Raw genomic sequence first — 26,404 nt, 5'->3', positions numbered from 1 at the left:
GCCACCACACACAGACGGATCCTGGACATGGGCTTCAAATGTCGTATTCCTCTTGTCAAGCCGCTCCTGAACAACAAACAACGTCAGAAGCATCTTGCCTGGGCTAAAGAAAAACAGACCTGGTCTGTTGCTCAGTGGTCCAAAGTCCTCTTTTCTGATGAGAGCAACTTTTGCATCTCATTTGGAAACCAAGGACCCAGAGTCTGGAGGAAGAATGGAGAGGCACATACTGCAAGATGCTTGAAGTCCAGAGTGAAGTTTCCACAGTCTGTGTGGATTTGGGGAGCCATGTCATCTCTGGTGTTGGTCCACTGTGCTCCATTAAGTCCAGGGTCAACGCAGCCGTCTACCTTCATGCGTCTTTCCGCAGATGAGCTTTATGGGGATGCTGACTTCATTTTCCAGCAGGACTTGGCACCTGCCCACACTGCCAAAAGCACCAAAACCTGGTTCAATGACCGTGGGATTACTGTGCTTGATTGGCCAGCAAACTCGCCTGACCTGAACCCCATAGAGAATCTATGGGGCATTGCCAAGAGAAAGATGAGAGACATGAGACCGAACAATGCAGAAGAGCTGAAGGCCGCTGTTGAAGCATCCTGGTCTTCCATAACACCTCAGCAGTGCCACAGGCTGATATCTTCCATGCCATGCTGCATTGAGGCAGTAATTGCTGCAAAAGGGGCCCAAACCAAGTACTGAGTACATATGCATGCTTATACTTTTCAGAGGTCCGATATTGTTCTATGTACACTCCTTGTTTTATTGATTGCATGTAATATTCTAATTTTCTGAGATTGTGGATTTGCGGTTTTCATGAGCTGTACGCCACAATCATCACAAGTATGACAAATCACGGCTTGAACTATCTTGCTTTGCATGTAATGAGTCTATCTCATATATTAGTTTCCCCTTTTAAGTTGCGTTACTGAAATAAATGAACTTTTGCACAATATTCTAATTTTTCGAGTTTTACCTGTAGCTATAGAGAAGACAAGCAAGTATAAAAAGCAGAAGGGCACAGATCCTGTTCCATAAATGAACACAACATTTACGGGGTTTGATTAGGATGATTCATCCAGCTGTTCAGGAAATAATTTATAACAATAGCTTCTAGGTCTTTGTTAGCTATAATTCCTTTTTTCCCATGGGAATAATCTATTTCTAGGAGTAATGAATATTTTGTAGGCACCTCTTTGATTATGTGCCATCATGTTGTTGTTGAATCTTAGAGACCACATAGATAAATATATTTTCTCCCTGACAAGCTATCCCTACCCTGGTCTTTCAGATCTTCCCACAGTGCACCTATTGCCACTGTAACTGAGTTTATCTACTTTCTTATTAGTTGCCCTCTTCTTCTATTTTGTTCTGCCTTTCCCAGCATCAGAGCCTTCTCCAGAGAGCTAGGTCTTCACATAATGTATCAGAAATAGGATAATTTGAGCCATTTGTACCTTGAATAAGGCCTCTAGGTTGATTTGTTCAATGATCCCTTTGGTTCATTTAGGGGTCTCCATGCTAGCTGCTAGCTGCATAAATGGGTTAGGAAGAAAAGGTCTTTAAAAAAATATTCATTCTTTGATTCTTGGGACTCTTCACCTGGTTTCTTTTTGCCTCTATATACCAGGCTGAAAAATGTCTAATGAAGTTGAAAATAAAAATGAAAAATGGTGGGAGGAAATTGGCCTAGCCCTAGTTCTTTATAAATAGTTCTTCAAAGTTTCTCACAACTTGGAATTAAGTATTTGGAGGATCCTACTGAGATTGAGAAGTTGGGAAAAGTCACTTTTCAGTCAAAAATCAAGCTTATTTGCAACTCAAGAAGAGTTGCACCTTCCAAATGGATTTACAAGAGCCAAGAGGACCAGATCTGCCTCTTAAGTGTCACTGCATTTAATTCTTAGGCAATAGTGACTTGAAAATATTCAGCTTGTCTAGTCTCTGAGTGCTTTTGCATAGTTTGGAGAACAATTTGAGTGCAGGCATCCTTGGCAGCTTGCTTCTGTGAAATTAAGCTTGCAAGACCTTCGTTGAATAACATTTGCAGGTGGAACCACTTATAGACAATAATAATTTTATTGGTTCCTGTGAGTTAATTTTACATCATGCCCTCATTTTAACCACTCAACCATGTCCAATTTTTATTTGAATTCCTTGTTCAGTCCTTTTGCACACACTACTGTCACAATTAGGCATTGTTACTTGGCTACTTTTTGGATAGGAACTGCTGGTAAAATTATTGCAGGAATGAAGGGTCATTGAGCAAAGTAGATATACTGTAGATTGGGTTAGGATTGCTAACTCTTTAATTTTTTTATTCACACAGATAATTTTTATTTTTTGGAAGGACAAAATGATGCTTTGCTTTGTGGTAACAGCAGTGATGCAGGGTAAGACTCGTATTAAACTTTCAAAATAGCTGCAGCAGATTTTGATATTGGCCTCTAGATTATAACCGATTTAACATACGTAAACTGTGTCATTATTTAAATATGTTGAACTGGAAATACATAGTTGATTGATTATGTGCCATCTAGTCATCTTCAACTCCTAGCAATCATATAGAGTTTCTCCATGAATAAAGAAATAATAAGAAATGAAAAAGAAGGTAGTAGTGTCATGAAAAATCCAGAATTCCAGTCTGTTTCTGAAGAAGCTATTTCCCATGCAAAACTGCCTCAATAATGAGAAAGAAGCAACAAGCATGTACATTATAGGGAGAAAGTAACTTATTTAGTATTTGAATATGAATTTATCTAATTTTATATTTTTAAGTAATTTATGAAGTGAAAGTCGGTTATTTTTCTCTGAATTTTGGAATGTAGTTGGCCAGGAAAAAGAGTGTTTATTGACCAAAACTCTGCACAGATAACCAGTTCATGAAAAATAATACAATGCATTATTTCAATTATTTGCAAAAAATGTGGACATTAAAATTGTAAACCAAAACAAATAGATTTGTACTTGAAAAATAAATATTAAGGCAAACTTTTTAAAAATATAACAATTTAATATGGGAATAGATAAAGTTGAATTTAGGAATGGAAACATGAGAAGCTGGGGAAAATTGAAATAGATAGATTCACTCATGCAGAGAAACATAGAATTAAAAGTTCCAGCTTGTTAAGAGAATGGGCAAAAAATGAACAGAAAGATGAGATACACCCCTCTGGGAAAGAAAATTGGGTCTAGTTCAGGGGTAGGCAACCTTGGCTCTTTTATGACTCATGGACTTCAACTCCCAGAATTCCTGAGCCAGCTTGGCTGTCTCAGGAATTCTGGGAGTTAAAGTCCACGAGTCATAAAAGAGCCAAGGTTGCCTACCCCTGGTCTAGTTCTTCCCTTTGTACTCAGCAAGCATGAATTCTAATATAGATGGTAGGTATTTCTCTAGTCCTAATTAATGCACATGTATTTATTTGTTTATTTCAGTCAATGTCCAGAAGGCTATTTTTGCATAAAAGCTGGAAGGAATCCAAACTACGATTATACAAGTTTTGATTCATTCAGTTGGGCCTTCTTGTCTCTCTTTCGACTGATGACTCAGGACTTCTGGGAAAACCTTTATCAGCTGGTGAGAGATAATTGTTTCAGTAGCAATATCTTAAGTATACTAATTTCAAAAGAATATTACACAAGTGATCCAAGCATAAGCGGCATGATGCTTGAGTATTACATTTGTATATTTGTTTTAAAATGTCAACCATTATTTTTTTCCAGACTCTACGTGCTGCTGGCAAAACATACATGATCTTTTTTGTCCTGGTGATTTTCTTGGGTTCTTTCTACCTGATCAACTTGATCCTGGCTGTTGTTGCCATGGCCTATGAAGAGCAGAATCAAGCCACCATGGAAGAAGCTGAGCAGAAAGAGGCAGAGTTCCAGCGGATGCTGGAACAGCTGAAAAAACAGCAAGAAGAGGCTCAGGTATATATTTTATAGGAAATAACTGACTTTTACTGCACAGTAAATAAGCTTATGGAGGAATATAGCAAATTGATAGAAGCCTAATAGAGAACTGCTATTCTTTAAAACACCGGTGAGAAACATGATTTTCCAGACATTGTTGATCTTGAACCACATTGCTCAGCCCAGCCAGCATGACAAGGGCTAAGAGTCTGTAGTAATTACATTCCACCATCTGGAAAGTCATGAAGCTAAATTGTACAGTTCTCATATTTGCCTACAGGGTCAGGAGTATCCAACAATACTTATACAATGTTATGCCTCCACTTTACTTGCAGAGAAAAACTCCCAAAATAATAATTCAGAGGCTAGAATGAAAAGGTTAAATTGGCTACAATTACCTCATTTACTGCCTGAAGTTTCCATTGAAAGAAACAGGAGATTTCAAATGCGTTCCACGTTAATGCTATAATCCACAAGAGTTAAAAGAAAGTAATATTCCTATGTACAACCTGGTATGCTCATATAAGACTGAAGGTAGTCCTCATTTAGCAACTACAATTAGTTCTGGCAAAATGGTCGCTAAGCAAATCACGTGATACAGAGAGAGAGGGGGAAATAGAAAGAGAGAGAGAGAGAGTGCAAAGATTGCTGGCTGCTACTATCTCATCTAGTTAAAATCTTCTTGTGCAGCAATGCCAGGGTTATCTCACTCCAATATGTATTATTATCAGGTACAGAAATTCGAGACTAAGTCTACACACTGATTAGAAAATGATTTTTAATTACTGTTTACTACTGTTGTACTTGTGAAAGGTCCCTATCCAAGACAGTTATTAAATGAGATTACCTGTACACATTGTTACAAAGCTTGGGCAAACAAATAAAGAATATTTGACTTAGGGAGAATTCAGCTATGTAATGGAGGCTGTTTGGGAGATGATGCGTTTCACTTCTTTCCTGCCTCAGTCCAGCAGTCTCTGCTTGGTAAAAGGATCAACTCTTTTTCTAGTACGAGGTAAGAGAGGAGCTGGGATAAAATGAGACTGGTAGATGATCCAAAACTCTCCCTCTGGATTTGTGGACTGAGAGTGTTCTCAGCCTGCTTAAGAAGAGATATATATTCTCTCTCTGTTTGCAGTTTGTGCAAGTTGCAGATACAGCCGTATTTTTCCCTGGAAGCAAGTTGCCTTTGTTTTAATAAAACATTTGTTACCTAAGTGTCCATTGGGATTGTAATAGGGCAGCTGGTTTACATAGTCCTATATGTATATATGCAAAAGGATATACTTTATGTACATATACTCCAATCTAAATATAAGAAAGCTGTGGAGATTGTGCAGGATTGCACGCACCCCGGAAATGATCTCTTTTAGCTTCTGCCTTCTAGAAGGAGGTATAGGGTCATAAAGACCAGGACCAGCCGCTTGAGAAATAGTTTTTATCCAAAAGCGGTTTTGGCTTTGAATGCAGCAGAATGCAGTTTCTGAGAGGACTTCTGTATTTAGTTTTTATAGTGTTAGAGTGTTTCTAGGGGTTAAATGTGTATATGTGGGGTGGGTGGTATGTTGATATGTATTTTGTTGTTTTTGTTGGGTTTTGTGGGGTTGATGTGGATTTTTCAATTTCGTTGTTCTGTATGGGACAATGACAGTAAAGATTATCGTATCGTATCCTACAGGGAGTTAAAAAGTGCTTGCTTCTTAATAAATATGTATTGGATTTCAATCTTAGTAATTTACTAAGGGCCATTTTGACACAGGCCTATTCATGGGCAACTATTAATCATTGTTGCCATTGCCACTTAGCTGGAAGTAGAAAGTAAGTTATCATTTTAATTTCCAATTGTCCCAGCCCAGGTGTTTGTGACAGAAGGTTGAATTGGCTTTCCTATTGTTTTGTATTGTAACCTGGAATTGATTTTTGTGACCTCAGCCATTTGTGATGTGGTTTGTGGTTCTAATTATTGGTTGGTTTTAATTCTTTTTTTTAATTGAAAAGTATTATAAAAGTTACAATATAAACCCCAAAACCAACCCACCCTAACCCCCCCTCCCTCCCCCACTTCCCAGAGCTGAGTACAGGGTTACAAATATAATAATCCTAATCTAACTAACATTAACCAACTATATAAATAACCAAGTCCATAATGCGCTTTAACTCCCCTTTAACATAAATATAAACAGATTAAAAGTAAACATAATAATAATAAAAACATAAACAAATTAATATCCTAATTATTAAACAATACAATATCCAAGTTGTTAAACAATACTAATACTAATAATAATAATAATATCATATAATTAAAACTAATAAAAATTCCATTATAATAAACTATTAATAATAATAATACTCTAAAATTTACTCATAGGCTAAATGGAACTTTTTAGTCCCATATTTATTCTGAATATATTCTATCCATCTTCTCCAGACTGAAATGTATCTTTCTTGTGAATGATCCTTCAAATAAGCAGAAATCTTAGCCATTTCTGCTAAATTTGACACTTTGAGCGTCCATTCTTCTATAGTAGGCAAGCATTCCTTCTTCCAATATTGCCCTACCAATAACCTTGCAGCTGTTATCAAATTCAACATCAAGTTAGTTTCTTTAGTATCACAATCTGTAATAACACCCAATAAAAATAATTGTGGAGTAAACTTTATCTTTCTCTTGAAAATCTTTTGAATGTTCCACCAAATCTTAATCCAAAAAGCTTTTATATTTCTACAAGTCCACCAGATATGAAAATAAGTAGCATCCAAACTGCCACATCTCCAACATTTGGGCTGTAAATTAGGATACATACAAGACAACATTTTAGGATCCAGATGCCATCTATAAAACATTTTGTAAAAATTTTCTCTTAAATTTTGGGCCTGGGTAAATTTTACATTTCTAACCCAAATTACCTTCCATATATCCAATGGAATCGGTTCTTGAATATTTTGGGCCCACTTTACCGTACAATCTTTAACTAATTCCATTTCCGAATCCAAATCTATTAAAGCATTATAAATTCTCTTTATATGCGCTCGAGTTTGATCTTTAATCTGTTTTACAAAATTCTCATCCATTAATGTAATACCAACCTTTTGATCTAACTTCCACCTAGCCAACAATTGAGTATACTGAAACCAAGACTGTACAATATTTTCTTGCTTTAACTCAGCTAACGATTTTAATTGCCAATCATTCCCTACCAATCTAAGTAATTCCTTATAAGAAATCCTATCCAAATTCACACCCATAGATACACCCTCTATCGCGTGTCCAGGAATCCCCCAGATTGGTATTTTATAATTTAACTTATAATAATACTTTTTCCAGACACGCAATAAAGCACTTCTTAAAATATGAGATTTAAAAGCCTTGTCAACTTTTTTTATCATAAATTAAGTATGCATGCCACCCATATAATAAGTCCCATCCCTCAAGATGAAGTATACTTTTATTTGTTAAATTAAGCCAATCACTAACCAATCTTAAAACCACTGCATCATAGTATAATTTCAAATTAGGCGCCTTAAGTCCTCCTCTTTCCCGTGCGTCTTGTAAGATCTTAAGTTTAATTCTTGGTTTTTTTCCTGCCCAAATAAATTTATTATTACCCTTCTGCCATTCATCCAAATTGGCATCTTTTTTCAAAATAGGTATCATTTGAAACAAGAAGAGAAACTTTGGTAGAACGTTCATTTTAACAGCTGCAATTTTCCCCAACAAAGATAATTGTAATTTTTTTCAATTGTTTAAGTCCTTTTGTACTTTTAACCATAATGTCTCATAATTATTCTTATACAATTTTACATTAGAAGCTGTAATATATACTCCCAGATATTTAACCTTTTTCACTATTTCAAAACCTGTCAATTTAACTAACATTTCCTTTTCCTTCATAGTCATGTTTTTAGATAATATTTTAGTCTTGTTATTATTTACCTTAAAACCAGAAACTTTCCCATACTGAGTTATAACTTCCATCAAATCTATAACCGAATGAATCGGTTGAGATAATGTCACAACCAAGTCATCCGCAAAAGCTCTCAACCTATAAACATTCTGTTTTATTTTTATTCCCTTTATTATAGTTGATTCACGAATTTTGATCAGTAAAATCTCCAATGTTAAAACAAACAAGAATGGCGATAGTGGACATCCCTGTCTTGTACCTTTTTCAATTTTAAATGTCTCTGTTAAACCCCCATTAATTATGATTTGTGCCAATTGTTGATATATAGCCCTAAGAGAATATAAAAATTTATCCCCAAAATTCATTTTATGAACAACTTTCAATAAAAATTGCCAATTCAACTGATCAAAAGCTTTTTCAGCATCCAAAAATATCAATGCCGCAGGGACTTGGTTGTTCTTATCCAAATACTCAATTAAATTAACAATTTGTCTTACATTATATTTCATATATCTTCCAGTTATAAATCCAGACTGATCACTATGAATCATTTGCTTCAAAACTTGCATTAATCTATTTGCCAATATTTTTGAAAAAATCTTACAATCTGTACTCAAAAGCGATATAGGTCTATAATTCTTAGGCTGGGTAATCAGGATACTATTAAAAAGTTCCTTTAATGGTTCTATCATCTTCTACAGATAATATTTTATAATAAATTGCTGATAATCCATCTGTACCAGGAGCCTTACCCACTTTTAACTGTTTAATTGCTAAAATAATTTCCTCAGAAGTAATTAAACAATTCATCTCCTTTCGTTGTTCATTTGAAAGTCTAGGAAAATGTGCTGCCTGTAGGTACTTATCTATATCTAAAGCTTGTATATTTTCACTAGCATATAATTTTGTATAAAAATCTAAAAAACTCTTTTTAATCAACTTTTGTTGATATACCTCTTTACCTTTATATTCTATTTTCTGTATAATACGTGATTTCTGTTTCTTCCGTAATTGATAAGCCAACCATTCCGCCGGGACCTGAAGACCTGGCTCTTCGAGCTCTCTGGCCCAGGCTGAGAATTTTTAATTTTAATTTTAACTGGGTTTTTATTTTCTCTCAGGGTTTCATTTAATCTTTTTTAATTTGTTTTAACTTTTGTATTGATTTTCTTTTAAATATCCTGTAAACCGCCCTGAGTCTTTCGGGAAAGGGCGGTATATAAATCTAAATAAATAAATAAATAAATAAATAAATAAATAAATAAATAAATAAACCACCTACCAGGCTTGTTTGCATTACAAAACGTATTATGTTTCGCATAACGCAAATTAGTTGCAATCTGATCAGCCATTAACATATTAAATTGCTCTTTCAACATATTTATAGAAACCTTTAATCTATTATCTGATGGGTTCAAAATAAAAGCTTTCTCCTTCGATTTAATCTCTTCTTCAAGCTCTTTACGTTTTTGCATCTGCTTACGCCTATATCCATTATTCATATGAATCAAAATCCCTCTCATATAAGCTTTACTAGCATCCCAAACCATTGTCATCGAAGTGCCTTTATGCATATTCAAAGCAAAAAAATCTTTAAAATGTTCTCTACATTTCTGCGAAAGCACCTCATATCTAAATAAATTTTCGTTCAATCTCCAAGATCTTCTGTTCCCATCTTCAGCAAATAACTCCAACCATACAGGGCTATGATCCGACAATGTTCTAGGAAAGATCTTAGCATTCTTGACCCTGATCAGTAGTAATAAAAAAAATCAATTCTGGAGAATGATTGATGCCTATCCAAAAAAAAGTAAAGTCTCTATCTTCCACATTCCGTTCTTGCCAAATATCTCTAAATTCCAAATCATCTTTCAAATCAAAAAAAGCTTTAGGTAATTTAGAATGATTAGGAGAATTTTTGAAAGATCCCTTCTTGTCTTTACTTGAGTCCAAAACACCATTCCAATCACCCATCATAATAACAGATTTATAATCCAATTGAGTTAGTTTGTGATGTAAAAACTTATAAAACTTTTTTTTGCTGTTGATTAGGGGCATATAATCCAATAATAAGAACTTTCTTGCCTTGTAGCACTAGTTCAATAATAACATATCTTCCTTGTATATCAGATTCAATTAATCTAGCCAATAAATCTCTTCTTACATAAATAACCACTCCCCCTTTTTATCTGGGGCAGAAGCTATAAAATGTGATCCCAACTGAGAACTAATCAAGTACTTTTGATCTTTGCAGCAATATGAGTCTCCTGTAAGCAAACAATGTCATTTTTATGTTGTTTCAAGTAGTGAAATACTTTCTTTCTTTTCTGTGGTGAATTCAGGCCATTAACATTCCATGTCAGAAGCTTTGCCATCCTTAGTGGCCTGGACCCTCTGGAACTTGAAGATCAGCCATTGATATCTTCAGTTGTGCCCCTCCCACAGGCTCTGTAGTAATCGGGCCTTGTATTATTGGTCCAGAATTAGCCTTCTGCTTCTGCTCCTTTTCTTTACGTCTATACGCAGCACGAGTCATCCTCTGTTCCTTTGGATCATGCTTTACCTCCAAACTCTGTTCAATAGGCTCAGCCTGCGGTAAATCTCCTACAACCAGTGACATTGCGCCTTCAACTGGTTGTTTATCTTCCAGCCTTTCTTCTATTCTCTTAGGTCGTGGAGATGGTGGTGAACCTGTTTTCAGGACATAAGTATAAAAATCTTTTGCCTTTGAAATTGTATTAAGTCTATATCGTGTCCCTGCATAATTCACCACTATTCCAATAGGTATCTCCCATCTAAACTGGACCTGTCGGTTTTTGAGCTCCTCAGACAGAAAGGCAAAATCTTTTCTTTTTCTAAGAAGTTTTGGAGGTATTTCTTTTAAGATTATAATATTTTGATCTGCAATTTGAAATCTCTGTTTGTAAAAAGCCTGAATAATTGCATTTCAAAGTGATCTCCTGGAAAAATAAATAACCAAATTCCATATCTCTATATTGTGAGATGGTAACTTCATCCTCTGTTATATCAATCTTGTTTTCAACTTTGACAACTCTGCTTTCTAGTTTTTCAGTATTTTTTTTAAATCCCATTTATATCCCACCCTTTTCTGAAGACTCAGGTCGGCTTACAATTTAAGCACAAACCAATGTGCTTAGCAATAGCCTTCATTCTATGTATATGCCTGCTTATTAGGGCTTTCGCCCCCCCCCCCAAGCGGCATTATTACAAAGTCAGCTTATTGCCCCCAACAATCTGGGTCCTCATTTTACCTACCTCAGAAGGATGGAAGGCTGAGTCAACCTTGAGCCTGGTGGGATGCGAACCTGCACTAATTGCAGGCAGCTGGTGTTACTTAAGGAGGCATTAGCCCACTGCTCCACAACTTCATCCACCCGGTCATCCAAGCGTTCAATATGTGTAGCTAACCCTTGAAGTGCAAGCAATATGTCTTCCCTCATTTCTCTATTTTTATTCTCAAGAAGGTCAGCCATCTCCTCCTTCATTTTACTGTCAAGGAAATCAGCCATCTCCTCCTTTATTTCTTGTGTTGCTTGCTTTAAAGCATCTTGAATATCTTTAAGCGTAAATGCAGGCGGTGGGGGAGAAGGTGGAGGGGATTTAGGCTTAGATTGCACTGCAGGCTGTGCTACAGGAGAAGAAATTGTACTTTTAGAAACAGCAGAAATTCCCAAATGCTTTGAAGCCATTTTCCTGCTTATATAAATCCACTTCTTATAAGTTTCACTTTCCCCTTCAACAAAATCAGCAGTTAAAGGGAAAAAAAGTAAAAAGCAAAATCCCAGAATAAAAAAGAAAAAATATTCTGTAAGAATTCTTTCTTTTAAAAAAAGAAAGAAGCTGTAAATACACAAAGTCTAATACGTTGTTTAAACTTTGTTGCCAAATGTATCTCTTTCTTGACACTGTCCTTTCAAACAAAGAAACAGCATTCCAGCGCCATTTTTTCCTTTTAAGTCAAATTAAAATATGGAGAAGATTAATTCTCCCCAAGTTAAAGTTTCCAGCACTTGCAATTTTAACTTCTTCTGGTCAGCTCTGTCTGCTTTTAAATTACTCACAAGTCCCTTTAAAATGCAGATGTGGATGCGGCGTCTTGCTTTGCTCCTGAAGCTCAGAGCAAAGGCATCCTGGAGTGTGGAGGAAGCCTCGGGCTCCGAGGGAGCTCTCACCCTTTGACCCCCAAATAATTAAGGGGGTCAAGGGGAGCTCTACCTCTACCCAAGGAGAACTCTCCTCCCCCTCTTCTCCTGAGGGGGAGGTTTTCAAGCCGTGGGACAGCTGATTTTCGCTGTCTCCGCGCAATTTTCACACAATCGCAGGGCTGGCAGCCAGAAGAAAGCCCACCATCGGCACGGTGTCACCACCGGAAGTCGATTCTAAGTGCTTCTTTATGTTGCTGTCACTGGGAGAATAGGACACCAGTACCCATCTTGCTGGGGGTGTGACTCTAGGCAGCTTACAGACATACAGTTACAATTCACTGAAAACATTAAAGCAGTAAATGAGGAATCTTATATTTAAAATGCAGTTAATTAAAACTGAATCAGATAAAGAGGGGGAGAGGAAAATGTGTACGGGAAGGAAGTGGGGTGTTCTCTACTCCATTAGCCACCTCTAAAATGCCATGCCCTCATTGGGGCCCCAGGCTAACTGGCCCAGCCATTTTCTTCAATGACTTTTGGAAGGCCAGAAGGGTGGCTGTGCATTTTAAGTGACAGAAATCTGGTTCTTCAGAAAAGGAGATCATCTAAATATGGATCTAGGGTGGTGATACCTGGCTTAGCTAACTAGTAAGGAACTTGGATTGGAACTCTTTGTGTCATAAATATCTTTTTCACTTCGTGTTTTTACCAGGTTTAAAAGAGATCGCTTAGCATACATTTTTTAAATTAAATGAAGGAATGTATTATGGTAATATTTTAATCTTAAGTGCAAGACAATAATAAACATTCCAATCGCTTTTTTAAAAAAATCTATATATTATATTATGCAATGTTTTTTTCCTTGTGTATTTTTCATGTTAATACTAAGAAAGCTGCTCTTTTCATAAGACCAATAAAATATAGCTACTAATGCTTCATGGCAGGCAGCGGTGATTGCTGCAGCAACTGCATCTGCAGAATCTAAAGAACCCAGCGCAGGAGGTGGAACGGGGCAACATTCAGAAAGTTCATCTGAAACATCAAAATTGAGTTCCAAGAGTGCCAAAGAGAGAAGAAATAGAAGGAAGAAAAGAAAACAAAAAGAACAATCTGGTGGAGAGGAAAAAGATGAAGATGAGTTTCACAGATCTGAGTCTGAAGAGAGTATCAGGAGAAGAGGTTACCGATTCTCCATTGAAGGGAATAGGTTAACATTAGAACGGAAGCATTCTTCTCCCCATCAGGTAAACTGTGCTAACTATGGAGCTCAATCATTATTGCCTCTGGAAAAAGTGCAGTCTTGTTATGATGTTTTAGAAGAGACTGATCTTTTACAAAACAGCACTTTTGCCCATTCATGTTTGCTACTGGCAGGTTGAAAGCTTTTGCTTTTAAATCTAGGGTAAGGTAGATGTCCCCCACCTTTCCACCTTGGCAGCTTGGCATGGGGGAGGGAAGAGTGTGAGTGGCACGAAGTGGAGATTTGCGCATGAGTGCAAGCACCCACTGCTCATACTAGTGGAGCTTTGCAGGTGTGTCTGTGCTCACCACTTGTGTGGACCTGTTCCAAATGGGCTGTGGCCCGGTACTGGTTGGGGACCCTTGTTTTAGAGAGTCAATTTTTCATGAAAGGCAAATTTCACAGAGATGATGATGATGATGATGATGATGATGATGATGATGATGATCATCATCATCATCATCATCATCATCATCATCATCATCATAAATTGGAATGGACCTTGGAAGTCATCTAGTCCAACCCCCTGCTCAGGAAGGAAACCCTATACCGGGGTAGGCAACCTTGGCCCTTTTATGACTTGTGGACTTCAACTCCCAGAATTCCTGAGTCAGCATGGCTGGTTCAGGAATTCTGGATATTGAAGTCCACAAGTCATAAAAGGGCCAAGGTTGCCTACCCCTGCCCTATACCATTTCAGACAAGTTGTTGAAAACATTATTTGAAATACCATATTAAGGGATTATACTAACTCCTAATAATTTTGTCATGTTTCTTATGGTCCAGTCATGGTTATGAAACTTATGAAGTCTACTTTCAATTCAGTAGCAACAGATCATAATCCTTAACATTAGTATAAAAGAGATACATTGTATTGCAGGCAAATAATTTTAGATATTGAGAATTAAGATAAGCCAAGGCATTCATAGAAATAATGGATGACAATGTTTTAATTATATCAATGAACTGAAAATTTCCTTTTCAAAAACTTTATTTACATTTTTTAAAATCCAACAAGTCTGTAGTACAGATATTTTTGCAAAAGAGATATTCTGTTGTATATTTAATTAGAAGAATAGTTTAATTTAATTTAATTAATTGGACTTATTCCCAAGTAAGCCCTAACATACGTAGTAAAATTTGAAGCCCTAACATACGTAGTAAACCAATTTGGACATCAGGTATTTAGGAAGGAGAGTTTTAATAAATATTGAATTTTTGGATATTTGAAGGTTTAGGTCTCAAGTTTTCCTCTTTCAGTAGCAGCGACTCATGAAATGCAAAGATAAGGAACTCTTAGAGCAAAATCTATCATAGAAAAGGACTGTCTAAGACCATATTTACATTCTGTATGTATGTATAGAAAAGAGAATCCTTTCTTTTTATCACTGAAGGTCAGGACTTAGATGACTTTGCTAACTTTCTATCCATTTGTCTGTTTTTACAGTCTTTGCTGAGCATGCGTGGCTCACTGTTTTCCCCACGGCGCAACAGCAGAACAAGCCTTTTCAGCTTCAGAGGTAGAGCAAAGGATATTGGATCAGAGAATGACTTCGCTGATGATGAACACAGCACTTTTGAAGATAATGATAGCAGAAGAGATTCTCTTTTTGTGCCGCGCAGACATGGTGAACGGCGTAACAGTAACATTAGTCAGGCCAGTAGGTCATCCAGGATGCTGGCAGTGTTTCCAGTGAATGGGAAGATGCACAGCACTGTGGATTGCAATGGGGTGGTTTCCTTGGTTGGTGGACCATCTGTTCCTACATCGCCTGTTGGACAGCTTCTGCCAGAGGTGATAATAGATAAAGCAGCTACTGATGACAATGTAAGGAAGTTTTAAATAGTTCAGGCATGGTGTCCTTTTCTTAATGCACCAGCCAGTGTTTCTACAGAATGGAATCCCTGGGAATGATCCTTGGTTGGTCAAGCTGTGAATGCTCCTGCATCTTGTAATATTATTTTTTTTATCTACTAATAAAATCAGTCTTAAACATTAATATTTACAAAGCGGTGAGAAAAAGTATCTGGAAAATGTGCAAAATATTTTGCTTTGTGTGTTTTATATTCAGAAAAACCTTGACAGATCTTATTTATCTGGCTCTGAATTAATTGTGTCTGGCCAGAAACATCTTTCTCCGTAACCAAAAGGAAGTTAAATCTTTTGATGCCATATGGATTCTGCCTTGGTTGTGTACATTTGATTACATTCTGTCTCATGAACATCATTACCACATACAAACAATATGGCTAAAAGTTCTGGTTCCCCAAATGTTGATAAAATCACTCCAAAATTTCACTTTATATTGAGCATTTTCATGCGTCTTTTAATCTGATGTTTAATCTTTGGCTGATGAAACAAATATATCTAACTGAGATACCATATTAGTGTACGTAGATTTCAGGTTTCAGTGTGCCAAATGTGTGTTTTCCTAGACACACATTTTATGTTTCTATATACAAAAAATCTGATCTTTTATGCCAATTTAGAGAAGCATGACATGCTGGATATTATTTTTCATTTCCTTTGATTAAGCTTGAATGAAAAGCTTGCTGTCCATCTTAAACACAGAAAATAAGCAAGTGACATGTCATTATTTCCCCCACATCATCTAATGTTTATTGATAACCTGGAATTTAAGCCATAATCCTACATATGGGAAATGCACACAAGTAAATGATTATAGATTTATAGCTGATGACTGATCAATTGCAATTTATTTCTTCTACAAAGTGTCATATTTTTTTTAAAAAAGGTATGAGGATATTTACAGAAGACAGCATAAATCTCAACTGTAGTTATATATAGGTGTAAATTTGGCAAAGTTTAATGCTTTCCAAGGCTACAGTCCTACGCGTCTTTACTTGGATGCAAATCTCAATGAAATACAGGTTGAAATGGATAGGTAAGTGGGATTTTGCCAAACTAATAAGGATAAACAAGGCAGGTTGAGAAATAAATTTGAAACAATCATGGAAAGTTTCTTGAAGATCATTTGAGAAGTATAACAATGAAGTTGCCAAAATGAGAACACTTCTTACAACTATCTAAGAATATCCTGAAATACCAGGTTAATAATTCAATAAGTAGCAAATGTTTGGCATGAGAAACTAAACATAATTCAAAAGCATGATGCATGTGTGTCTTCAAATTAAGAGATTCTTCATATGACTTGTTATCTTGAACATTTTCAGGATGATCTTACATGATACCCTCTTTTTTTCAGGCCACAACAACAGAAACAGAAATGAAAAAAAGAAGATCAAGTTCTTTCCATATTTCTATGGACTTTTTGGAGGACCCCACAATAAGAGAAAGAGCCATGAGTGTAGCTAGTATAATCACAAACACCATGGAAGGTACAGACGTAGTGATGGCAAGGGATTCAGCTAGCAAGGGGTTCACTTTTTTTTAATCTAGGGTCGGGATGATCAAATAAAGACACAAAACCTAAATATAGAGGCTAAAGTCTTAATAGTTGTTTGATTTTTATTATCCGCTTTCTAATATTAGAGTTCTCTTTTTTAAATACAGTGATCTGAATTGAAGACATGGCAGTGAGACTCTGGGCCTGCATCTTGAGAATTAACTTTATTTGGAGTAGACATAGAGTAGTAAAACTTCTTTTCTCACATGTCCAAATGTTTCTTCCAATATCATATATGACTGAATCTTCTTTTTTTCTTTATTTATACTTAAAAGTTGAAAAAAGAAAGCCAATAAAGATACCTTTTTCTTTTGTGTTAGAATGATAACCTTTCACTTTGTTTTTAAACAGAACTTGAAGAGTCACGGCAGAAGTGTCCACCTTGTTGGTACAAATTTGCAAACATTTTCTTAATCTGGGATTGCTACCCGGGTTGGCTGAAAGTAAAGCATTTTGTTAACATAATAGTGATGGATCCATTTGTTGACCTTGCTATTACAATTTGCATTGTTTTAAATACATTGTTCATGGCAATGGAACATTACCCGATGACAGAAAGATTTGAGGAAGTCCTTAATGTTGGAAACCTGGTGAGCTTGAATATTGTACCTTTAATTAATGTTTCTTCCAATGATGTTGTTAATAACAGCACTAAGTGAATAGTTAAATTCTCTTTTAACAAAAGAAATGAGTGGCCTTAAATATTGGATAGATATGGTTAGCAATATATACTGAGTACTATTTTTAAAAAAACAGTATACAGTAATTTTGTGCCTGTATACCTCAAAATACATTAAGAAAATTCATTTTGTGGTTTGATTTCAGTATGATAACAAAGGAAGGAAAACAATGTTTTTAAAGAATGTTTTAAAATATAAAATATTGTAATTATCAAAATATTAATATTTTATTAATCAGAACATTTCATATGTTGTATATCACTTAAGGCACTTTTAGAATAAAGTAAATAAAAATACATTGATAATACATTTGGACAAGTAATTTTCTGAATTTATACAGCCCTACTAAACTCAAGCAAGACTTCTCACCTAATTTGTACTTCACAAATTATTTCTGATCCTCACTGCAACCTAAATGCCAAGTTCCCACAACAAATTTATGAGTATTAAGCTCCCTTTATGACATTCCAATTTCTCATTGTTCATATAGTTAGCTGTCCACTATTAGTGCAATCTTGCACTAATTGCAAGCTACCATATTTTCCGGCGTATAAGACAACTGGGCGTATAAGACGACCTCCTACATTTCCTGTTAAATTATAGGGTTCGGGCTATACTTGCCGTATAAGACTACCCCTCTTCCAACGCACACCAAATAAAAATTAAAAAACATCAGATTTGATTTTAATATGGTAATTTTAATTCAAATGCTTATGACATGCAGGTGCTTAGTAGGAAAACTGTCACTTATAAACATAAGGCTGTTTGTCATCAAACATGTAAACATAAAACAGTGCAAGTGGATTAAACTTTTCCTAATTCACCCTAAAGCTTTCCCTGTGCAGACCAAATGGGAGATCCGCTCCAGGTTTGCCAGCCAGCCCGCCCAGTTCCTGAGTCAAATGTGTCCTTAGAGCTAAGCAGCTGCTCTGGCTGCTGCATTCCCCACCTGCCTTTCAAGTTGGGATAGACTGCAGCTGCTCTTCAACTTTAGAAGGAAAGACGCCCAGACCCCAGCCTGTAAAAAATCACAGACTGCAGCTTCTTCTCCAATTGGTCCCGCTTTCCCTGCGCAGACCAAATGGGAGATCCGCTCCAGGTTTTCCAGCCAGCCCTGTCCCTAAAGTTTCAGCACCCGGCGCATAAGTCGACCCCTGACTTTTGAGAAGATTTTCATGGGTTAAAAAGTCGTCTTATACGCCAGAAAATACGGTAACTGTGGAGTTTTTTCCTCCCAGGGTTTTACTGCTGATGATTTAAAATCACTTTTCTTTATTGCTTGAGACTATGCAGTCTAATTTTATTTTACCAATTGGGATCAATGTAAATAAAAACTAAACTCACATTTGAATGATAGAAAAAAGAACAGTTTAAAACCACCGGAATAAAAATCTTACAGCCAAGTATGTGAGAGAAGAAACTGAAAGGTGAAAAGAGTATTGATACTAATTGTCATTTCCACATTGTTACAAAATATAGAACTGTGTCTGCACACACATTTAGAGCTGATCTTCGATTGCTGCCCATTTTAAGTATTCAAATTACCTATCTGAGCAGTGTGTTGCTGTAAGGGAAATAAAAGACAGTCCAATCCCTAACATTTGTAACTATCTTTATAGTTGCTTTGGATAGTGAGATAAATCATTGTTTTCCTGTTTAAAATCTCAAAGTATTACTAGCAAAGAAAACCTCATGCAAGTTTCCAGTAACGTTCTTCCAGTTCCTGCATGCTTTTTAAATTGATATTAAAGAACATAACACATTTAAGACAAAGTGAATAAGAAAATCTGAATAAATCTATCAAATGCATTTTAAGCTTTTGGAAATTGATAAATCTGCCTGTCACGTTTTAGGTTTTCACAGGAATCTTCACAGGAGAAATGTTTCTTAAACTAGTAGCCAAGGATCCATATTATTATTTCCAAGAAGGCTGGAATATTTTTGATGGTTTTATTGTCACCCTTAGTTTGGTTGAACTTGGCCTAGCAAATGTGGAAGGACTCTCAGTTCTCCGATCATTCAGACTGGTAAATTGTTTAATTTAAGAAATATAAGTACATGTACATCCTCTTTACCCTTTCAGGATGCTAAAATTAATTGATTTTGATGCTGAACTGCATTTCGGAACTGAATACTCATCTTTCTTAATGCTCAAAATTCTGAGGCTTGTATCTGATGGCAGTCATTTGTGGATTATTTTGTCTGAAAGATACAGTAGCCACTGCAAATCCTTCAGATCTGTTCCAGAAGGATGGGGACAGTATGGCAGAAGGGGAAATGATACAAAAAAATTTCTGAAAAATGGGAAGGTAGTTTGAATTATGTCCAAACATATTTCATTAATGGAAATCTCTGCTAGAAAAATTTATCATTTAGCAAAACCCTTTATTTTCGTCTTCTGATTTTCTGTTGTTTCTTTTGGTAGTGGAAATCACTGGATACATATAAAACTAAGACTTAGATGTTTTTTTTATTGAAGTAGCTTGAATGGCATATATGAGCTTTATGGTTCAATAAAAGTTGGCTGCACTTTGAAACTAATTATTTGACTGTATCAGTAAAACCAATTCATAAAGTTAGTCTTAAATATAAATAAGATTTCAGTTTTAAACTGTAAATTATTATGGGGTCTCACTGGAAGAAAATGAATAAAATAGTCTTCATTTTTAAATAATGATGGTTGTATTTCAATGTTGTATTATATGAACACCAATTTATTTCAGTGTAATTTGGCTCCATTTGATTATTTTTAACTAACTTATCACTTACTAAACTTTTTTGGTCACTTATTTGTTTTTCAGTTGCGAGTTTTCAAATTGGCTAAATCTTGGCCAACCCTAAATATGCTGATCAAAATTATTGGCAACTCTGTTGGTGCTTTGGGAAATCTGACTTTGGTCCTGGCCATCATTGTCTTCATTTTTGCTGTGGTTGGTATGCAGCTCTTTGGTAAAAGCTACAAGGAATGTGTGTGCAAGATTGCAAAAGATTGTGAACTCCCTCGCTGGCACATGAATGACTTTTTCCACTCTTTCTTGATCGTATTCCGAGTTCTTTGTGGAGAATGGATAGAAACCATGTGGGACTGTATGGAGGTTGCAGGTCAAGCCATGTGCCTTACAGTCTTCATGATGGTTATGGTGATTGGAAATTTAGTGGTATGTAATTTTTAAAAAAACAAATATTTATTCTAGACCATATTAAGAAGTATTGTCTCTTTAAATCTCTTAAGACACCCTCTTTTCAAATGGAACAACTTTTCATGCAATTGTCAAACATTCATCGAAACATTAGTGTCATGGTTCCAATAGATGAAACCCTTCAGAAGAACTTTGAGGCATTGTTTGCCTTAAAGAATCTTTTTATTTGGGAAACAAAGTATCGGCACTACATAGTAGAACCCAAAAACTAAATTCCCTTCCCCTGATACAAAGTAACAAAGTGCAATTCCCACCCCCAATAAACTGTCATAAATCACATTCCCAAATTAGCTTAAAGCGAGGGCTTTCCCCTTAACTCCACAGCCACCAAAACATTATCAGCTTGTCCTTGGGTTCCCACCACAGCATTATGTTATGGCTAACTGAGCTTACATTCCAATCCCCCTCTCTGCTGCACCTAATTTCTAAAGTAAGAAAAAGCATGTTAAAGGAATAGAGAAAATGGCTGCATTTTCATCAGTTGTCAAAATGGGAACATCCAGTGTTAGCCGTGTTGACAATTAGAAGTGTTTGGTAAACAAAAATATATTTGCCAACCTATAAAAATATAGTGATGTTTAAAAGCTTATGAATCTTTTTTGATTTTCAAAATTTTCCTTAATAAATAAAAGAAGTAGTACAATTATTTTGACTCATTTGTTTAATTTAGTTCTCTTTTAGGTTTAGGAGTTTATACGTTTTTACAAGTTTTAGGATTTGTATGGAGAATAGATCACATTTTAGGTTATGTCTGTGCATAAATGTTGAATATTCAGAATGTTTATGCACTTTTAAGCACCACTGTAGTTCCCATCTGTATACAACTTGACTGTTGTATCTACCGCTCCTTCAAACTAGGTACTTATTCTGATTAAGATAAATAGGCTGTCAATAACTACTATCAACTTTCAAAGCTGAACATCAATAGGAACGCAAGCACACAGGCATAGACAATTTTTATTTTCATTAAGTCAATCTTTCCTTCAAGTTTCATAAATTAGGAGGAAACATTCAGCGAATGCAATGGGACTCCATAAGCAATCATCTTCCAAGGCAGTGTTACAAAAGGCAGCTCTGAGTTTTCTGTGACTTAGTCAAAACCAGGTGCCATTTTTTTGCGGGGGGGGGGGAGTTCATAAGAGAAAAAGATTCCATAAACATCTGTACCCATTCTACCCTAAGTAATGCTTTGATGTGTGAACCCAGATTGCATGGATATGTGTGTGTATGTGTCCTATTGGTCTTTATCTTGGTTAGCACAGCCTAAAACCTAAACATTCCTTTCCTTTTTATAATGCATGTTTCATGAACTAGGTTGCAAGTCTTTAATATATTTCAAATAGTTTATTTCAGTGTATAGCATTTGCTGATCAAAACCAAGGATTGAATTTTCCTGCTTTTCTTTAGGTGCTGAATCTCTTTTTGGCCTTGCTCTTGAGCTCATTCAGTGCAGATAACCTTGCCGCTACAGATGATGATAATGAAATGAACAATCTCCAGATTGCAATGGCGAGGATTGATAAAGGAGTAGATTTTATGAAAAGAAAAATGAATGAATTCATCCAAAAATCCTTTGTTAAAAAGCAAAAAGCTCTAGATGAAATCAAACCTCTCGAGGAGCTCCACAATAAAAACAGCTGCATCTCTAACCACACTGTGGAAATTGGCAAAGATCTTGATTATTTTATTAGATATGGAAATGGAACCACCACCAGTGGCATAGGCACCGGCAGCACTGTGGAAAGATATGTGGTAGATGAAAGTGATTACATGTCGTTCATTAACAATCCAAGTCTGACTGTGACTGTACCAATTGCTGTTGGAGAATCTGATTTTGAAAATTTAAATACCGAAGAATTCAGCAGTGAGTCTGATTCGGAAGAAAGCAAAGAAGTAAGATTTTAAATGCTACTAATGTACATGATTTAGAAATAAGAAATATTTCTGAGATGGGGGAGTATATTTCAAAGATTAGACAGTATGAAATATTTTCATGCAAGTGGATTAGAATATAAAAACTGCCTCCAATGAATCCTTGGAGGATATTACCCATTTAACAGCTACCTCATTTTAAGCAACTGTTGCTAAATACTTTTTTAAAAAAATATTTTCTGATTAGTGCATGCATTTATGACCAAATTTCTGCTGCTGTGATTTCAGAGCATCTCTCACTTTTGTTCTTTCTCTCTCTTTCATTTAGCAACCATTTCGCTTCCAATTTAAGGGACAGATTGTAGTTGCTAAACAAGAAAAGGACATATAGTAGTATAAATGTATAGTAGGTAAATAAAAGAGACACCTAAAAGGGAATCTACCATCTATTTCACTAGCATTACTTCTATAAATCCAACCCTGCCACATTTCTTATACCATAATCCAAATTAGTAGGAAAATGAAATCTGAAAATGAAATTATAGCATAAAGATTTGGGCATTCCATGTGGCTTTGGCCTATAGTCATGCCAGCCACATGACCATGTAAGTGTCTTTGGATGCTGGCTCTTTGGCTGGGAATCAGAGATGAGCCTGCCCCCTAGAGTCAGACATGACTGGCAGGGTGAAGCTTTACCTTTTTTTTATGGGATTCAAAAAAGAGTACCACAATATTTTGATAATAGCCAAGTTAATTTCAGTATCTTAATTAGTTACAATTAAGTGACAAAGGCTCTATTGAAAATGATAGTTGCTTGAAACAAATCTGGTATTCCAGGGAACATGGTCAACCCACTATCAGGTAATTCAGCCTACCAGTAGGAAAGCGCACATACAAAAAAAAAATTCATCATTTCCATATCCTTGCTGCTGTAGGGCTATAGAAACAAAAAAAATCCCTCTTCCTTATGTTAAATCTTTAACCCCTCCATCTCATTCCTATGACAGGGAGCTATATGAGGGATGGTAATTAGAAGAAACAAACAAAAAAGGAAGGAAGGAAGATGTCTAAGCTACCTCGTCATCATTACCACTTGTATATAATTATACCATATTAGAAATTTATATGTAAATTTTTGGGATTGCTAACAAAGAATTAAAGGGAGACCGATATAGCTATTTCAAACTTATTTGTTCTCATCAGTCAGCCACACCCTTCTAAGATTCGAAACTGGGCCAATGTGCTGATTGCACATTAGGCAGTTGTTTTAACCTCTAGGCCACAGGCTCTTTCTCACTTTGTCAGCTGCATCGGGGAGAGAAGAGGCAGGGGAGATATGTCTTAAGTATTTTGAACACCTTGCCGGCCCAAATACGGCCCAATTTTTTTTTTGCCTGTATCAGCCCAAACTCAGGCTGTCCACAGGCGGTAGTCGCAACTGCGACGATCATTATTTGCGTACATTTTTGGGATTGCTGTATCAGTTTCAGCTGATACAGGCAAGAAAAAAAAAGATTTGGGCCGTATTTGGGCCGGCAAGGTGTTCAAAATTCTCTCTCTCTCTCTCTCTCTCTCTCTCTCTCTCTATATATATATATATATATATATATATATATATATATATATATATATATATATATATATATTTGGCTTGCTAATAAAGAATAAATAAATAAAGAATAAATAAATATTCTTTGTTAGCAAGCCAAAAAAATTTTTTTACACAAATATGAGCTGCCACTGCTGTGGCTACTGCCTGTAGATGGCCTTGGGCTAGGCTGAAACAGGAAATAAGATTTGTCCCGTGTCTGGGACTAAGCAAGTGTATTCTGAATGCTTAACAAACATTTAACGTGTGTGTATATGTATATATATATATATATATATATATATATATATATTATATATATATATATATATATATATATATATATATATATATATATATAAATAATGGCAGAAAGTGAAGAAGAACTAAAGAGCCTCTTGTTGCGGGTGAAGAAGGAGAGTGCAAAACTTGGGTTGAAACTTAACATTAAGAAAACCAAGATCATGGCATCTGGCCCTCTCAATTCCTGGCAAATAGATGGGGAAGAAATGGAGGTAGTGACAGATTTTGTTTTCCTGGGCTCCAAGATCACTGCAGATGGGGACTGTAGCCAAGAAATTAAAAGACGCTTGCTCCTGGGGAGGAAAGCCATGGCAAATCTAGACAGCACACTAAAAAGCAGAGACATCACCCTGTCAACAAAAGTGCGTATAGTCAAGGCTATGGTCTTCCCAGTTGCAATGTATGGCAGTGAAAGTTGGACCATAAGAAAGGCTGAGCGCCAAAGAATTGAGGCCTTTGAACTATGGTGCTGGAGAAGACTCCTGCGAGTCCCTTGGACCGCAAGGCGATCAAACCGGTCAGTCCTAGAGGAGATCAATCCTGACTGCTCTTTAGAAGGCCAGATCCTGAAGCTAAAACTCAAATACTTTGGCCACCTAATGAGAAGGAAGGACTCACTGGAGAAGAGCCTAATGCTGGGAAAGATTGAGGGCAATAGAAGAAGGGGACGACAGAGAATGAGGTGGCTGGATGGAGTCACTGAAGCAGTAGGCGTGAGCTTAAATGGACTCCAGAAGATGGTAGAAGACAGGAAGGCCTGGAGGAATGTTGTCCATAGGGTCGCGATGGGTCGGACACGACTTCGCAGCTAACAACAACAAATATATATAAATTTAATAAAATAAAATAAAATAAATAAAGCAACCATCTTGAATCAGAATAGCTTGTTTAAGTCCAGGTGCTTGGAAGTAAGAATTGATACAAGTTTCCACCAAAGGGAGAACCGACAGTCCACAAACTCCCATATGACAAATTTGCTAGGTTCCCATTTCAGGCAGACCAAAAATGCAGGCTCCACACTTGCAATCATCTGCTTTGACCAACCCTAGAGCCAATTTCATACTGGCACCATGTTTTGTTGGTGATCCTCTGATTTCTATAGCGCAAACTATTAAAATCTATGGCAAACTATAATGATAGAAATCCACAGTAACATGACTACTACTTTTAAAAAAAACCTACTGCAATGTGAGCGGTCAGAGTATTATTTTTTTTAAGTATGGCTTACTTCCCAGTAAAAACCAAAAACCACTTATAGGGCTTTATAAAACACAGCATGCTTAGATGTTGATTATTTTAAAGATCTGATCGCAGCTGTATTTTCCATCTTCTCCTTCCTGTTTAACTGGATTCTCCTTTTGAATTTGATTCCTCATCTTTATAAGAAAGCAAAAAAAAAAAAACAGAGAAACTCTAGATGATTGAACAGAGATAGAAAATGGTTATCTAAGCAGCTATTCTTTCTTTTCATTTTCTCTTCCCTTTCACAGGCTTTTATCTTTATTATTTTGGAGTTACCATGAAAATTTTCACCGGTAAACTTCCTCTCTGCTTTTATTTGATCTCCTATATTCTTGTTTCCTTCTCACATTCTGTTTTTTGACTTCTTTAGTTCTTAGTTATTTCAGTGGAATCAATGCAGCAGCCATTAATGCAGTCTATGAGATTTCCAGTTTGAAATTCCAAATGCTCCATGTGATATTCAGTCATCATTAATTTCAGAACGCTATTAGCCACATTGTTCTCTGGCTATTACTTTTTTTACCAGCTATTGTGTAAAATGCTGTTATTTTCCTCAAGGTACAGTGCTGTCGTTGTGCAATCACACCTTAGCATTAGGCCTTAATTAACTTTGCCTCAGAAATGGAACTGACAGATACCATTAAGAAATAACTAAACATTCACAGACTTGTTTACTGAGCACAGGCCTACATTATACTGAGCAGTAAATCCTTCTTTGTCCATCCGTATGCTAAATTTGTAATAGATAGCTGAGCATAATGTTCCTATTTCTGATTAACGTTTATCATTTTTCCAAAGAGACCATATAACATTTTAAAAGGATGGCTGAGCTTTTTTAAAAAATCGGTTATTTTAGACTGTGTTA

General features: G+C 36.0%; 1 protein-coding gene across 1 annotated transcript in view; it reads left to right on the top strand.

Annotated features, from left to right (window-relative positions):
• Positions 1-26,404, top strand: part of LOC308664450 (sodium channel protein type 1 subunit alpha-like) — a gene marked incomplete at its 5' end in the record, with an annotated part of 76,997 nt that overhangs the window by 24,946 nt on the left and 25,647 nt on the right. Inside the window, 10 exon segments of the mRNA XM_081321688.1 lie at positions 2,330-2,393; positions 3,436-3,577; positions 3,724-3,930; positions 12,931-13,230; positions 14,674-15,054; positions 16,454-16,586; positions 17,006-17,244; positions 19,188-19,361; positions 20,136-20,492; positions 21,942-22,427. Coding sequence (XP_081177814.1) covers positions 2,330-2,393; positions 3,436-3,577; positions 3,724-3,930; positions 12,931-13,230; positions 14,674-15,054; positions 16,454-16,586; positions 17,006-17,244; positions 19,188-19,361; positions 20,136-20,492; positions 21,942-22,427 — 2,483 coding nt within the window.

Source organism: Vipera berus, assembly GCF_964194415.1.
Source record: "Vipera berus genome assembly, chromosome: 1".
Taxonomy (NCBI): Eukaryota; Metazoa; Chordata; class Lepidosauria; order Squamata; family Viperidae; genus Vipera; species Vipera berus.
Note: the sequence above shows the minus strand (reverse complement) of the source record. Positions and strands in the feature narration are given on the sequence as shown.